This window comes from Patella vulgata, chromosome 3 (genome assembly GCF_932274485.2).
Source record: "Patella vulgata chromosome 3, xgPatVulg1.2, whole genome shotgun sequence".
NCBI classification, from domain to species: domain Eukaryota; kingdom Metazoa; phylum Mollusca; class Gastropoda; family Patellidae; genus Patella; species Patella vulgata.
Genome location: NC_065881.2, coordinates 7,523,790 through 7,541,656, shown reverse-complemented (window position 1 = coordinate 7,541,656; position 17,867 = coordinate 7,523,790). Strand labels below are relative to the sequence as shown.

The 17,867-nt window shown below is 35.2% G+C and overlaps 1 protein-coding gene across 2 annotated transcripts in view; it reads right to left on the bottom strand.

Annotated features, from left to right (window-relative positions):
* LOC126815895 (F-box/LRR-repeat protein fbxl-1) overlaps nucleotides 1-17,867 on the bottom strand; it is a 109,194-nt gene that overhangs the window by 24,723 nt on the left and 66,604 nt on the right. For both annotated transcript variants that reach the window (XM_050541935.2, XM_050541934.2), the window contains exon 4: nucleotides 1,471-1,637. In XM_050541935.2, the coding sequence (XP_050397892.1) occupies nucleotides 1,471-1,637 (167 nt within the window). The remainder of the gene's footprint in view (nucleotides 1-1,470; nucleotides 1,638-17,867) is intronic.

Here is a 17,867-nt window from a genome sequence, read left to right as displayed (position 1 = left end):
CACGAGGTTGGAAGAGAGAGGGATAGAGAGAGAGACGAAGAGAGTAGTAGCATTTCATCTTTTTCATCCCTTCCTGACCTTTAATGAATTGATTCAAAGACTATAAGTAGAGGAATTCCCCCATTTTCAGAAAAGAGAGAGAGATGGAGAAATGGGTTTTAATGTCAACTCGACAGAAACCAGGACATTTTGGGACTAACATATGGTTCAATTTGATTACAATAATTCGCTCGAAACCACGCCAGATGACTCAATAATAGACCTTACGATACAACATGCAAGTGCTAACCATTCGGCCATCCAATCCCCCTCAGGAAAACAGTCCTGTATCATTTTAAACATTTTGATCTCATCAGACATTCATCAAGTACAACACCCCAACAGTGGGGCCGATGACCCCTCCCTCAATCCCAAAATAAATAGATGACTCATTAACCCATTAAGTGCGTAGGTCGTTATATAACGTCCTGGACATGAACTGCCACTTACTGTGTGTAGGGCGTAATATAACGCCTTGGAGGTATTCTCCCCAACCTATTCTTAGAACATAGTACATAGTTCTTCGTCACTTTGTCAAATTAATCACACAATAGGGGGTAGTTATCGTTTTTAAAAAAACGTCACGCTTAACGGGTTAATTACTTTCACATTGATCTCTTTGTAAAACACTGAGCAATCAAATTATCCAAAATGGCATCTACAGAATTCTCATTACACCACTTAACACTGTAACACAGGTATCATTTAATTTTGTGTATCTAGCACTAATTTCTTTCAACAAAAATTTCTAATTTGTAGTTGTGTCCAGTTAGAAGCTGACTGATTAATTTATTTAATGAGTGTCCAATTTACAAGTATTTAATTTCCTGACCACTGTTCAAAAATTAATCATTATAGATCAATAATCAATTGGGTTGTTTATTTTTTAACAGAGATCGAGAAATTAAACGCATGTAAATTGGACACTCATTATCAAAATTAATCAGTCAGCTTTGAACTGGACACAAGTACAAATTAGATGATTTTTGGTGGTTTTAAATGATTTTTACGAATTTTTAAACAAAGATTTGATATTGAATGAATGTGAAAGAAATTAGTGCTAAATACACAAGATTAAATATTATCCGGATTACAGTGTAAATATGGAGATTGGAAATTACTGAACCTGTTCCTGCTGAAAAGCGTGGATCCACCTCTGACAACATGATATTCAATTGGCTAAATCTATTAGTTAAGGCCAGCTCAATTTTTGTCAAGGTGGCTGGGATGTAAATAAGGTTAGGGCACATGATTGTTGGTGAGATTGTAAGTTAGGATTAGGGGGTAAGAATCAGGGCTAGGTCCAGGGCTAAGGTTTGGGTTGGGATTAGTGCTAGCCCTGTTTACATCTCGTGACCTATGACGAAAAATTGAGCTGGCCTTATCATTTAGTACTAAACCTTGAAGACATGATATTAAATTGGCCCTCACCTTATCTGTAAAGAATTCACAATGACCAAGTCCTAAATATGTAAATCCTGGACATCTTGTTAATACGCTATCTAAACAATCAGTAGATAGTTCCGTTGAAGTTAAATCTAGTTCCGTTATTTGGGAGGTTTCCCAGGGTACTGCTATCATTAACTGATCTTCTACACCTGAAATATTTCAGATATATTTAAAAATATTAAACCAGCGGTTGCCAGGCAAAATACGCCCACATTTTGCAAGAGATGGATAGAGAACAAGCTAAAAAAAAACCCCGCAATTTTCATACAATCAGGGGCCATAATCTAAGATGTTATGGTCTGAAATATGCGAATATCGAAAGGGACTGAGATCTTTGGGATATAAAGATATATTTTAAGTTTCATCAAAATCGGACAAAAATTGTGACCTCCAGAATCCATAAACATGATTTTTTTTCGTACAATGAAGTTACGATCCAATACATACCAATATCGAAAAGAACCGAGATCTTTGGCAGATAAACGTATGTTTCCAGTTTCGTCAAAATCAGATAAAAATTGTGAACTGTAGAGTGTCCACAAAATGTGGACGTATAACAATGACTGGAATAGTTATAAATGAACTAAAACCAATTTGTATAAAATTTGACTACTGCGTTATTAATGAAAGTTTGGGGGGAGGGGGCAATGACCGAATGATTAGCGCATGCATGTTGTATCATGGAGTCTGTCATTCAGTCTGGTGTGGTTTCGATTCCTCGGTTATATGTGACAAGGAGTAGAGTCGCTATCCAACCTCGTGGGTTTTCTCCGGGTCCCCTGGTTTCCTTCCATTGCTAAAGACCCCTACGCGCAAGTGAATTATTGAAATAAAATTGAACCCTAGGGGGTCTTTAGCAGTTGGAGGAAACCTGGAGGAGCCTGAGAAAATCCACGAGGTTGAACAGGCGACCCTATTCCTTGTCACGTACAACCAGGGAATCAAAACCACGACAGTTGATTCAATGACAGACATTATGATACAACGCGTACACGCTAACCATTCAGCCATCCAAACCCCCTGGATAAAAAGAAACATCAGCATAGGCTAACAGTAAAGGTTTAAACCTAGGTAACCCTACTCCTTGTCACGTACAACCAGGGAATCGAAACCACGCCATAACAGACCTTATGACACACCGCGTACACCCTAACCATTCGACCATCCAAACCCCCTGGATGAAAAGAAACATCAATGTAGGCTAACAGTAAAGATTTAAACCTATTAATAAATATAGAGAATCTGGATTATGTCTTCAGGACCTAAAAGGTTATACAGAATAAACACTTGTTATACAGATACAGGAAATTAATCAACTTGTTGTGTTTCTACTTTAAAACAAGTTTCAATACAACATCATGTGTTTTTATAGATTCCTGACATTTATCAGTGTTTTAGTTCCCAGGCTAAATAACATGTATAACATAATGTCTTCTTTAATAATAAATCACTTATAAATGTTCAACAGGTGAAGAAAGTGCTGATGGGGTAGAAACAGTATAAGGTTAAGAGTGAAGCTAAGAGAGAGAGAGAGAGAGAGAGAGAGAGAGAGAGAGAGAGAAGGACTCAATCGGGCATTTGGTGATTAGTTTTGAAATCGTTGTCAGCATGTAAATTGAATATTTAATCACAATGTGTATACAGTAGAATCTGTACTAGCAGCCCCTCATATAGCATACAAGATGGCGGCAAGTGGCTGCAGTGAATTGATCCGCTAAGGAAATTGCAACAATACCTATGGATAAAATTCTACAAACTTAATATATTTTACTCTCAGGATAAACCAATCTCAAAGGAAATCAGACGAAACGCAAACTAAAAGTATCAATTATTCCCTTATCCTGTTGTTTTCTTGGTAAATATTGACCTGGTTATGAATCGTGATATGAATCTTATCATAGCACCTGAATTGCAATAGGTATCATATCGTGACTGCAGTACGAATACCCCCCACTATGGCTGACCTTGTAATCAACTGTTTGAGTTATTGGAAATCATTGAAAATATTTTAATATCTTGGCAAATGCAAATTAGGAACAAAATGGTTCAGCTACTTTCTGCTTTCCATCTAATTTATTTATTGATTTTATTATTTTACAACTCAGAATGGTTATAGTTCAGGTTCAGAAGAGAGTCCACTCGGGACTAACACATGGTTCAATTTTATTTCAATAATTCGTTTGCATGTAGGGGTCTTTAGCAGTGGGAGGAAACCTGAGAACCCGGAGAAAACCCACGAGGTTGGACAGGCGACCCTACTCCTTGTCACTTACAACCAGGGATTCGAAACCCCGCCAGTTGACTCAATGACAGACTTTATGATACAGCGCGCGCACGCTAACCATTCAGCCCCCCCCCCCCAGTAGGAGGAAACCTGAGAACCCAGAGAAAACCCAGGAGGTTGGACAGCGGACCCTACTCCTTGTCACGTACAACCAGGGAATCAAAACCACGCCAACTGACTCAATGACAGACCTTATGTTCAACAGGTGAAGAAAGTGCTGACTGGGTAGAAACAGTAGAAGGTTGAGAGTGAAGCTAGAAAATTGAAATGGAACAAGATTTAAAGATGCATTATGTAAGAGATAAATCTGCATATTGTAGGTCTTTCTTTTGGGGGGTTTGGATGGCTGAATGGTTAGCGTGCGCGCGCTGTATCATGAAGTCTGTCATTGAGTCAACTGGCGTGGTTTCTCGATTCCCCGGTTATAAGTGACAAGGAGTAGGGTCGCCTGTCCAACCTCGTGGGTTTTCTCCGGGTCCTCCGGTTTCCTCCCACCGCTAAATAAAGTTGGACCATATGTTAGTCCCGAAATGACCTAGTTTGTGTCGAATGGACGTTAAACCCCTTCTCTCTCTCTCTCTCTCTTTCTCTCTCTCTCTCTCTCTCTCTCTCTCTCTCTCTCTTTTGGCCTCAAATGTTATATAAATTATTAATCCAATTATTAAAAAAAATAATAATTATGTCAACGATGCATTAAGTGAGAGTTAAATCTGCATAGTGCAGCTCGATTTTATGTAATTAGGTTAGTACAGTAGAATCTGTATGAGCAGCCACTCCTATTCAGCGACATCTCCTTGTAAGCGGTCACGATAAATTCCTCCCGTAGAAAATCTGTTGTTTCATCTCTTTATTCAACGGTCACTCCTCTAACGCGGCCAGCGGTCACTATTTTACAAATAAATTCAACAAAACATCGCCCATTCAACGGCCATTGTTGAATGATACCATCTTGTCGTTCTTTGTAACATCCCCGCTAATCCCGTGAGTAGTAGTTAATTAACTGGATCCCCACTGATCAGGTAAAAAGAAATGTAAAAATAACAATCAATCCGGGATTATCTGTTAATTAATCTTTTGTTTTGTTAAACGACTAACCTGATCATTGTTTTCGCGCGTAACGACACATTATTTGATACTGATTGAATAAAATAAAAGTACCGAGTTTTGTCACGATCATCTAGTATCTCTTTATTGTTAAACAGACGTTTTAGCGCCTCCTATAATATTACATACAGAGTTACACCCCCTGTAAATAGTGATAAAATTAGCGATGTTTTTTTTTGTTCTTGTGCTTTTTTGATAAAATAAAACGAATTCATCAATTTTCTTCACAAAAATGGATAAATAGTATCCAATGCATCACAATGGTAGACAGTAGTATCGAAGGTTGGTACAAAATGACGTGTTTACAGAAGTTATGTCCGAGATTTGAGTAAAGAATTTTCGTTCGGCGCAAGATTCAGCGACGGTCAAATTTACCGCTTCCAATGCATTCAAGCGTAATATTTAATTTATGTCAGCACAAAAAGCACCAAGATTTTATTAAGAGGCCACTCCCGTTATGTTATGTCCGAGATTTAAAAAGAATTTTCGTTCGGCGCCAGATTCAGCGACGGTCAAATTTACCGCTTCCAATGCATCCAAGCGTAATATTTAATTTATGTCCGCACAAAAAAGCAACGAGATTTTATTAAGAGGCCACTCCCGTTAAGCGTTCAATTGTGAAAATTCCCTTGGGTGGCTGCTTAATGCAGATTCTACTGTACATGAGTCACAATAAAAAAAACCCCTAATTACTAAGTTAAAGATACATTATGTAAGAATTTAATCTTCCTATTGCAAGTCATTCTTATGATGGCTTCAAATGTGGTATCAACTACTTCAGGTCTTTCTTTTGGCCTCAAATATTATATAAACTATTTTTTAGAAATTGATTAACATGACAAACCAATAATCAACTCTCTCTAGGTCATCAGATGGTCATGATTTTGAACGGATGGTCATGATTTTGAACGGATTGGAACACAACCACCATTTAAAATAAAAATTGATAATCAAGAATTTATTTATTATCGAGACTATGCTATTCTTCAAACTTGCAGAACTCCATTCAGAAAGAAGTAATTTGACTGAAATTTTCAATATATTCTTTTTTCATTATCTATTGTAAAATGAAATAGGGTTTAACTTCATTGAGTCAAGTGGCGTGGTTTCGATTCCCCACTTGTATGTGACATGGAGTAGGGTCGCCTGTCCAACCTAGTGGGTTTTGTTCAGATCCTCTGGTTTCCTCCAACTGCTAAAGACTCAATCGAATTATTAAAATAAAATTGAACCATGTGTTAGTCCTGAAATGACCTAGTTTGTGTCGAGTGGACGTTAAACCCATTTCTCTCTCCCTTTAAAGGTGAGCAACCAGTGCAGCTGTACGGACAGTCATCACTCACAGATACAATTTTTTTTTCACTTCCTCGTATAAAATACGATACACCTACATGTTCGAAATCTCATCAATCATATCTGAAATATATATATCCCAGGTATATGGAAGCTAGTAAGTTACTTCCATAAAATCAGGAACAACTGTATAATCATGATACGAATTTAATTAATCAGCAACAACATTAAAATCATTTTATAACTAAAAAGGAATGAACAAGACAATGTGCATTCTATTGTCTTCTATATTCTAAATTAAATGTAGACCATAAAACATTCAGACACTAATCTCCTGCATTTATTTCAATATAATTAAATGTATTAATTGTCTCATTGTTTTAATGATTTAGTATTTAACTAAACTGATTAAATTTTATGAATGAAAATTACGAAAATATATTCTACATGCATTGCTTTGAAATGCTTGGTTATATATATATATACTGGAGCCACGGTAGCTGGGTGGTTAAGACGCTGGCTCGCTAGCCTGGAGGTCGGGTGTTCAATCCATGCATTGGGCGAGAGGGTCTGACAAGGACAGCTGTCTAGTCCTTTGGGTGATACGAAAAACCGAGGTGTTGTGTATACATTGGAATGCACGTAAAAGATCCCTTGGCAGTTGCAATTCGATATAAGAGTAGGCGATAGTGCCACTGCCCAGGCAAAATTTCCCTCATAGCACACTGTATGGCGTATGCCCGTCTTCATTAGCCCAGTATAGGAGCAGAACAGTTGGACGTTAAACCCCATTTCATTTCATTTCATATTTATATACTGTACACTATTAACTCAGGTATCATGTAGTTGTGTTGTTTTAGCAGGAGTTTCTGTATTTAACGTTTAGTTTAATTAAATATATACAATGATTTAAAGATACATTATTGAAGATTAGATACAGAGCTGACAACTCTCGCTACAATAGTTAAAAAATAGATAATGTACAGGGAATATGCTGAATCTGTCAGTCAAATTCTCATTTCAATAACACTGTAACCTCATGGTTAATCATCAACTTTCATTGAACCGCAGCAGATCGGATTCAAATCTGTTTAAAATCAGACCCATCAGATGGCATCGAGAGTTGATTACGATCTTGACAATGTTAATAAATGCCTAATTAATAATTTAGATAACATTTCAGGCCTAAAGAAAGACCTGCAATATTTAAGCAGATTTATTATAGCTCTTGCATTATTATCTAAACTAGATGGACAATTTTAAACTACACAACAATAGCAACCCAATATTTTTCGAAGATTCTCACAAATTTGCCAAGAAACTAAACATGAAATACAGAAACCCCTGTTAAAGTTGCAATTTCATTTTTTTAAGTTATATTTTTAAAATTTATTAAAATAAAGCTTAAAATAGATGGTATCCATAAACAGTCCTACCTTGTTAAAGAATAATCCTATAATTCACTATTGCCAGTTGAGAAATTGGCAAAAATATCATTTTCAACTTCAAATTCCAACGTTTGAAGATGGCTAATGCATGGAGGCAATAGGTAAACAAGGGAGGTAATTGCATTATTATTTCCTGTGTCAATGATTTTTAAGGGTGGGAAATAATGCCCATGGTCGTATAATAGTGAGTTGATAACCTATTGGGCAAAAGACATAGAAATAATTCTCGCTTTAAAACAGCACAACTACAGTACATATGATACCAGAGTTGTAGTGATTTTGTAACCTGCAAGGTATAAGCTTACATATTTACATGATGTTAAGGAAATATCAATTACCTGTACTGAGATATATACAAGCAGCAATGGGTTTGTTCAAGTCAGATCAACTTGTCGGCATTTATCAGCCATTAAAGATACATTAGTTAAGAGTTTAATACAGAGTTGGTCATTCTTGCTAAAATAATTCAATATATTAATAGATGATAAAAAAAGAAAATGTTGAAAATTTCATTCAGATTACTTCATTCTCAGCCAAGTTATCATTGTTTGTAGTTTTGACAAGATGTGTGCACAGTAGTAACCAGGGCACTGGTAAAATCGGGACTTAGCCTTGCTTTCCCATTTTTAAATTAAATTTTTAAATGGCGAACCATTTTAATCTAGTTAAAATCTCGAGTATCCGATGCCATCGAGAGTTGATTATGGTCTGGATAAGTTAATTAATGCCTAATTAATAATTTATATAACATTTCAGGCCTAAAGAAAGACCTGCAATAGACAGATTTATCTCTTGAATAATGTGTGTTTAATTATACTAATTGTTGGATATGTATATTGTAATTAAGTTACGATACTAGTCGCATTCTTGCTTATTGTTTATTTATCCATAATGTAGCTTATTGCAATCAAAAAGTATAATGATTGCCAACTATTTCAAATCTGGCATGTGACCAGAGGGGAGATCTGAGGGCTTGCTTAAAGCATATTGTTTAATTCTCCTACATCCATCAAAAAAAATGTCAAACCAGCAAACACATCGAAGCATTACGGCTGTTTTGAGCTTACTCTATTCTAATCCTATACATGTACGCACTGAAATGAGCATGTATGCACCACATGCACCACAAGTACAGGAGTTTGATTTACACAATATACCCAATACTAACAAATAATATAACCACCAGTACAACAGTACAATTTACCAAATATTATCCAATATATCCCAATACTAACAAATGATATAACCACCAGTACAACAGTACGATTTACCCATTACTACCAAATAAAAGGCCAGTAGCTAACAAATAATATAACCACCAGTACAACAGTACAATTTACCAAATATTATCCAATATATCCCAATACTAACAAATGATATAACCACCAGTACAACAGTCCGATTTACCCATTACTACCCAATAAAAGGCCAGTAGCTAACAAATAATATAACCACCAGTACAACAGTACAATTTATCAAATATTATCCAATATATCCCAATACTAACAAATGATATAACCACCAGTACAACAGTACGATTTACCCATTACTACCCAATAAAAGGCCAGTAGCTAACAAATAATATAACCACCAGTACAACAGTACAATTGACCAAATATTATCCAATATATCCCAATACTAACAAATGATATAACCACCAGTACAACAGTACGATTTACCCATTACTACCCAATAAAAGGCCAGTAGCTAGCGGGTTGAGAGGAGGGGGAGGGGGGCAAGGGGGGCATGTTGGTCGTATTGCATCCACTGAAAATGGCATGGTTTGCCCTTACCCCCCCCCCCCCCCCCGCACTAGCTACGGGCCGGAATATACCCTATACTAACAAATACTAGAACCACCAATGCGGAATATTAGATTGCCAACAAAGGAACCATTGACTTAGATTTTTAATTTAAACATTAATGAATGAGGAATGTTTCTATAAAACTATTCTTGCATATAATGATCAAACAGAATATATTCTACAGTAAAATAGTCAGATATTAATTCTAATGGCATGTCAGCTGGATCTGACTGTGAACTCCTTCTCGACACATAAAGAGAGAGAGAGAGAGAGAGAGAGAGAGAGGGGGGTAACATCCACTTGACACAAACTAGGTCATTTTGGGACTAACATATGGTTCAATTTTATTCCAATAATTTGCTTGCACGTAGGGGTCTTTAGCAGTGTGGGGAAACCAGAGGACAAAGAGTAAATCCATGAGGTTGGATGGGTGACCATACTCCTTGTAACATACAACCTGGGAATCGAAACCACATCAACAGACACCCACGAAAGTTAGACAGGCGACCCTACTCCTTGTCACGTACAAGCAGGGAATCAAAACCACGCCAGTTGACTCAATGACCTGGAGAAAACCCACGAGGTTGGACAGGCGACCCTACTCCTTGTCATGTACAAGCAGGGAATTGAAACCATGCCACCTGACTCCAGAGATTTCAACCCTATTGATTATTGGAAAATAAAAGTTGTGTATAATTTGTAAATTCATTACAAACATTAAAATATAGAGCGAAGCGTGGTGCTTGAGCAAAGCTCTTTTCCGGTAACACAGGCAATGCCTGTTACATATTATTGATTCAGGTTGCGTAATTAATTAAGTGTTCAGTAAAAGAACTATTTTATAAACTTAGATTTTAACTACCGTTATATGGTGGGAGAAAAGAAATGAAATGAAATGGGGTTTAACGTCCTACTGTTTTGCTCCTACACTGGGCTAATGAAGATGGGCATACGCCATACAGTGTGCTATGAGGAAAATTTTGCCCGGACAGCGGCACTACGGCCTACTTTTATATACAATTCCAACTGCCAAGGGATCTTTTACGTGCACGCCAATGTGTACATGGGACCTCGTTTTTTGTCCCATCTGAGCGACTGGACAGATGTCCTTGTCACTCCCTCCGTCCTGCATCACTGACAAGGGGAAACCACGCCGGAAAATCTGAATGAACTTTCTCGGCCAATGCAGGGATCAAACACCCGACCTCCAGGCTAGCGAGCCAGCCTCTTACCCACGTGATCCCCGCCCTTTAAGACATGGGGGATGTTGATATCAAGATTTTTTTAGTTATTTCAGCAAGCCTATAATGAACTCTCTAGATCATCGGATGGCAGAGATTTAACTGGATTTGAACACCTGTGAGATTTTAAAATTTAACAATAAAATGGTTAATGGACAGTTAGCCTGATTGTCAGAGAGAGAGAGAGAGAGAGAGAGAGATGGGGTTTAACGTCCACTCGACACAAATTAGGTCATTTTGGGACTAACATATGGTTTAATTTTATTTCAATAATTCACTTGCGCGTAGGGGTCTTTAGCAATGGGAGGAAACCGGAGGACCCGGAAATAACCAACGAGGTTGGACAGCCGACCCTACTCCTTGTCAGGTACAACCGGGGATTCGAAAACACGCCAGTCGACTCAATGACAGACCCGGAAATAACCAACGAGGTTGGACAAGCGGACCCTACTCCTTGTCACGTACAACCGGGGATTCAAAACCACACCAGTTGACTCAATAAGGGCCTTATGATACACCGCACATGTGCTAATTATTCGGCTATCCACCCCCCACGATTGTCAAATAGTGTAGATCAAATAATAAACAATCAACACTAAATCTTTAAACAATCATAACTTCGCTTAGAATAAAGCTATTTAAATGAAATTTTCAATATATTCCTTTTTCATTATGTATTTATGAACTACACTGTATTATAGCAAGGACGACCAGCTCATTATCTAAATCTTAAATTGCCAATTTATTGTTAAATTGCCAATTTAATTTTTCAATTTAATGTTAAATTTTCAATTTAATGTAAAATTTTCAATTTAATGTAAAATTTTCAATTTAATGTAAAATTTTCAATTTAATGTAAAATTTTCAATTTAATGTAAAATTTTCAATTTAATGTAAAATGTTCAATTTAACGAAAAATTTTCAATTTAACGTTAAATTTTCAATTTAATGTTAAATTTTCAATTTAATGTTAAATTTTCAATTTAATGTTAAATTTTCAATTTAATGTTAAATTTTCAATTTAATGTTAAATTTTCAATTTAATGTTAAATTTTCAATTTAATGTTAAATTTTCAATGTATCTATAAGACACAATTAAAGGAACATAGATTATATGGAGGAAGATTTAATATCTTTGACCGACAACAGAAACCATGTTTTACACAACATTAGAAAAAACTACATGAAAAACGAAGGTACGTAGATCTGGTATAAGAACAGCAACAGATGTTACTTGTTATTCAACACTTTGTCTACATACACAACATTCTCTCATACCAAACTCAAGTTTCTTGTACCTAAATTAGTTCTACACACTTTGTAGTCCATAGAATAGAATAGAATTTGATTGCACAGAAAGACTCTTTGAGGGCAGCATACAATATGTAAGGGTTAAAAAAATAAAAGTACAAAAATTATTCACACAGGCACAAATTCACAGCCAGACAATACCATGCATAAAAACCAGAGAGAGAGAGAGAGAGAAATGGGGTTTAATGTCCACTCGACACAAACTAGGTCATTTCGGGACTAACATAGGGTTTACTTTTATTTCAATAATTCGCTTGCGTGTAGGGGTCTTTAGCAGTGGGAGGAAACCGGAGGACCCGGAAATAACCAATGAGGTTGGACAGGCGACCCTACTCCTTGTCACGTACAACCGGGGATTCGAAACCACACCAGTTGACTCAATGACAGGCTGTATGATACAGCGCACGCGTGCTAACCATTTGGTCATCCAACCCCCCCATAAAAACCAGATACATATATGAAATTAAACAAAAACAATGTACAATAATGCCCGCATAAAATGCAATAAAAATTTTCATCCTATGCGAATGACTTTACGTTGTCCAATGGCCTACTCTTATATCAAATTCCAACGGCCAGGGGATCTTTAACGTGCACGCTAACATGTACACAAGACCTCACTTTTTCATACCATTCGAACAACTAGACAGCTGTCCTTGTCACCATTTGACAAAGGAGAAACAATGCATGGAAATTCTGATGAACATTCTCGGTCAACACCTGGAGCGAACCCGCGACCCTCCCCTCCCCCCCCCACTCTAGAGAGCCAACCTCTTATTCACTTTGGCACTGGGACTCCTGCAATCGATATAAACAAACAAGTGCCACCTATAAGTGTTCGAGTAAAATCTTTTGATGGGCCAAGTTTTAATCCAATTGAATTCAAATCTAGGACATTTTCTTGAGATGATCATTTGCTTTTCTGAATTTCACATTTTAGTGTGAATTAAAGATACATTAGTTAGGAGCTAAATCTTCCTATTGCAAGTCTATATTTAGACTTCATGAGTTATAGAAATTATAAATTAGACATTTATTTACATGGCAAGCTTAAAATCAACTCTTTTAGACCCTTGGATGGCTGACCAAGCTAACATTTACCGTTAAACACTGAAGTCACTACTGGAGACTGCCGATGAAAGCCTACCAATCGAGGGTACTGTAGCCATTGAGAATGTTACTTGATAATTGAGTATATTTGGGTGGCGTTATCATCTGTCAATCAAACAATCAGCAATTTTCGGAGACGGTGGGGAGACAGTTCGTGTCTATTTCTAGTCCAAACTTCGAACAGTGATAATCTTATTCAGAATAAAGTAATTTGACTGAAATTTAATTTTTTTCTTTTTCTATCATCTATTTTTAAATTATTATAGCAAGAATGGCCAACTCTTTATTAAACTCTTAACTAATGTATCTTTAGGTCGTGCAAAGTTAGATATTGACTCTCAAATACACAATCAGGTTCTATGACTTTAGGCAATTTAACATGTTTCATCAAAGTTTAATAAATACCGAGTAAATCTGGAGAGATTCAGTCAATATATGCCTTTATAAACTTTAATTAAATATACCCTATTTGGTGTGATATTTGTCACATGTAGAAATACAGAACAAGTCTATGTTAAGTTTCTCCCTTGGCCATCACTATGACAGTAGGCAAACAATATGTTATCCCATTAACTTCACAGAAAATATATGACATTAAAAAGAGATTGACAAAATCTGTCATCATTTATAAATGAAAGTATAGAAATGAAATGAAATGAAATAGGGGTTAACTTCCTACTGTTTTGCTTCGACTGGGCTAATGAAGACGGGCATGCAGTGTGCTATGAGGCAGACCTGTCAACTCTACCGCATCACGCGGTAAAGTGCCGCGAAAAGGCCTCATGTACCGCTCTACTGCGCGGTAATAGATTTCTAACGCATTTTCAAACAAAGAGTTTTTTAATTTTCTTGCCTAAACTATGGAACTAAGGGAAGCACCTCTTTGCATGTAAACAATAAAGAACGCGACTTTCGGTTATCAACATCGATTTGGGATATTGTAAGGTGTAATTTAGCTAAGAGATTTGTTCTCAAATTCTTTTCAACCTATTTTAGAGTTAATAAAGCAGATATAATTATTGGCATGTGTTCCAAATACTCTTAAAATGCGTAGCGATAAACTAAACAAATAGCGACCAATTTACGGCAGCAATGGCTGACATTTTCTTTTGCGCTCTTATGTATGTACAGCATCTAATACAATACTTCGAATGCAACACAACAAGATGGGAATACATCTCAACGATTCTGACTTACATGGAACACTCTCAGAGTGACTCTCTCGAATAAATGTAAAAGCAGGTTTACGGAATCACGGGGGAAAAAAATCCCATACATTGAGAGGATAATCGCCATGGGGGGGCATGATTAAATCGATACCAATATTTAGTCGTTTACAAAATTAATTTTTTACGCCCCACCCCCTCTATTCCTGATGTAGAAATACTATATAATCTTACATGAAACATATTGACAAAAACTCTCGGAATGGGGAATACACGTCACAAGGATATTTTAAAATCATGCTAAGTTAAAACAAAAGAAAAGTGGTACTGGTAAGTGGTAGGCCTACTGCCAGTACACTGGACTGGTAATTTTAATTATTTTTTTTACGTTACTAATTATTTCTTTTTGTAGGCTACATATTCAATTTTGGTTTAATTACATAAACAATTTTAGATATGGTTACCATTGCTTGTGTATATTTTATCTATTACCCAATTAATGCAATTTTTGTACTGTTGGGCGTGTATCATTTCTAAATTCATTACCCTTGGAAGTGCGAATTTACGCGTTTTTGGAAATCTACTGCCAAATCATGGTTTCTACTGCATTTTTTACACTACCCTACTGCATTTCAGCTCTGAGGGGTTGACAGGTCTGCTATGAGAGAAATTTTGCCCAGGCAGCCGCACTATGGGCTAGTCTTATATCGAATTCCAACTTCCAATGTACATGCACTCCAATGTATACATAGAGCCTTGTTTTTTTGTCCCATCTGTCTTATCAGTGGTGCAGGACGGACGGCCTGGCAAGGGACAACATATAGTCCTTTGGATGGGATGAAAAACTGAGGTCCTGTGTACACATTGGAGCGCACGTAAAAGATCCCTTGGCTGTTGGAATTCGATATAATAGTAGCACACTGTATGGAGTATGTCTGTCTTCATTAGCCCAGTCAAAGCAGAACAGTGGGACTTTAAACCCCATTTTAATTCATTTCTAGCGGATTCTCTCTAACATTTATCGACAACTCAACACAAATCTCTTTCTATATGAAATTTCATTAACTTTTACTTGAAACTAAGTTACTGAGTACAAGACACTCAGAAACCTTGTAACAATGGAAGTACAAAATCTTGTTAAATGAAAAAAAAATTTGTACAAACGTCTATACTAAGAAACATAAGAGGCTGTTTATTTCTAAACACAACTCCCGAAATAAAATGAGAGAGAGAGAGAGAGAGAGAGAGAGAGAGAGAAATATCAATTATTCACTTATCCTGTTGTTTTCTTGGTAAATATTGACCTGGTTATGAATCGTGATAACGTATTTATCGAAGTAGCACCTGAATCGCAATATGCATCGTTTCGTGACTGCATTGGCAATACCCAGCACTATGGTTGACCTGGTAATCAACTTTTTGAGTTATTGGAAATCATTGAAAATCAACTTAGTTTTAATTTTTAAATATCTTGACAAATGCAAATTAGGAACAAAATGGTTCAGCTACTTTACTTTCTGCTTTCCATAAGAGCACTAATTTAATAATTCCGTACAACTGATTTTATTTGATTATTGATTTTATTACAATACAGGATGATTATAGTTCAGGTTGGTTGGTTCATGTATCTCTACTGTCATAAACATCTTTCCTTTTTAACTGAAGTCTTTATAGCCATCTTCATTAATCCAGTTGGTGTAGAAAAGTATGACATTAATAAATCCCCTTTTATTTCATTTTTGTAGTTTAATATCAAGATGTTTAGTTTAGGATATTTATATTTGGTAAAGATATCAATACCTCGCTAAAATCTCTAAGATATATTATGTCAATTCTACATAAAGCATTTTACTAAGCATTAACATTATATTGAAAATTTAACATTATATTGAAAATTTAACATTATATTGAAAATTTAACATCAAATTGAATATTTAACATCAAATTGAATATTTAACATTAAACTGAATATTTAACATTAAATTGAATATTTAACATTAAATTGAATATTTAACATTAAATTGAATATTTAACATTAAATTGAATATTTAACATTAAATTGAATATTTAACATTAAATTGAATATTTAACATTAAATTGAATATTTAACATTAAATTGAATATTTAACATCAAATAGAATATTTTTAACATCAAATTGAATATTTAACATTAAATTGAATATTTAACATTAAATTGAATATTTAACATTAAATTGAATATTTAACATTAAATTGAATATTTAACATTAAATTGAATATTTAACATTAAATTGAATATTTAACATTAAATTGAATATTTAACATTATATTGAAAATTTAACATCAAATAGAATATAATTTAACATCAAATAGAATATAATTTAACATTAAATTGAATATTTAACATTAAATTGAATATTTAACATTAAATTGAATATTTAACATTAAATTGAATATTTAACATTAACAGGATTTGCTGGTTTGTGAGCTAAGTCATCTAATTTTAAAAATGCATTATGTAAGATATAGATAAACATGTAGTTTACAAATGAATATCCTGAAAATTTCAGTCAAACTGCTTTATTCTGAGCAAAGTTAGGAGTGTTTGAAGATTTGACAATATAGTCTTAATTGTCAAGTATCATTGCTATGCTAATAAACAAAGTCTCAATTATCCATTTTGAAGGCTTTTAGTCCTATCAATATATGGAGAGTTGAGTCCAAGCTTGTTGTGTGAATATTAGTCTAAATCAGTGATTCTCAACCAGTGTGCTGCAAGATTTTCCTAAGTGTGTTGCAAAATTTAGCTGTGTTTTTCTTTTTTTAGTTTGAGTCATTCTATGTGTTTATGACTTGCCCTTTTTTATTTTGCAAAATTCAAATATTTTTCATATATATTTAGCCAGGTGTGCCACTAAATGCATACTTTCTAGTGCCAAAAACCCTGTTCTAAACAATACCAGTCTTCTAGTGAAAAAAGACCAACAATAAGCAGATTTAGCATTTTCATCTTTCGAGAACTATCCAATTCGATAACTGATCCAAGCAATGACTGATATAATAAATGTCAGTTACAGTCAAGGTATATAATACAGGTATACACCAGGTAAGTAATTTATACACCTGGTAACCAGGTATTGTATAAGACTATTGTATATCAACAAACATATCTATATATATACACCACATGAACCGAAGCACGATTACCGCTGAATTCCATCTTCTCTTTTGAATAAATGTCAGACTCTAAAAAGTTCCATGTTTTACAAATAAAGCAGGAAAACCGGTTCCTCATGTGTTGTAAGTAAAAGACAAACGGAATACGATAGCTCCATCATAGATGTAATATATAAACAGATAATCCTGTTAAAGGCTATAACCATATGGTATATTTATATCTATATTACACGGTATTGTTGGATAAACCAAGAGGATATATATCATACTTATTATATGTTGCTATTAAAGCAGCTAAGTCTCTAACTCAATTTCATCCAAAGTCTTCGACATTGAAAACACGAGTTAAATGTTAATTTAAATCAACATTGATGTTTTGATCTTACCGGGAAAAGATAGGCTTCTGATATCCAATATTTAAGACAAAATAAACATTTTACCCTTGGTACATGAATCGTGTA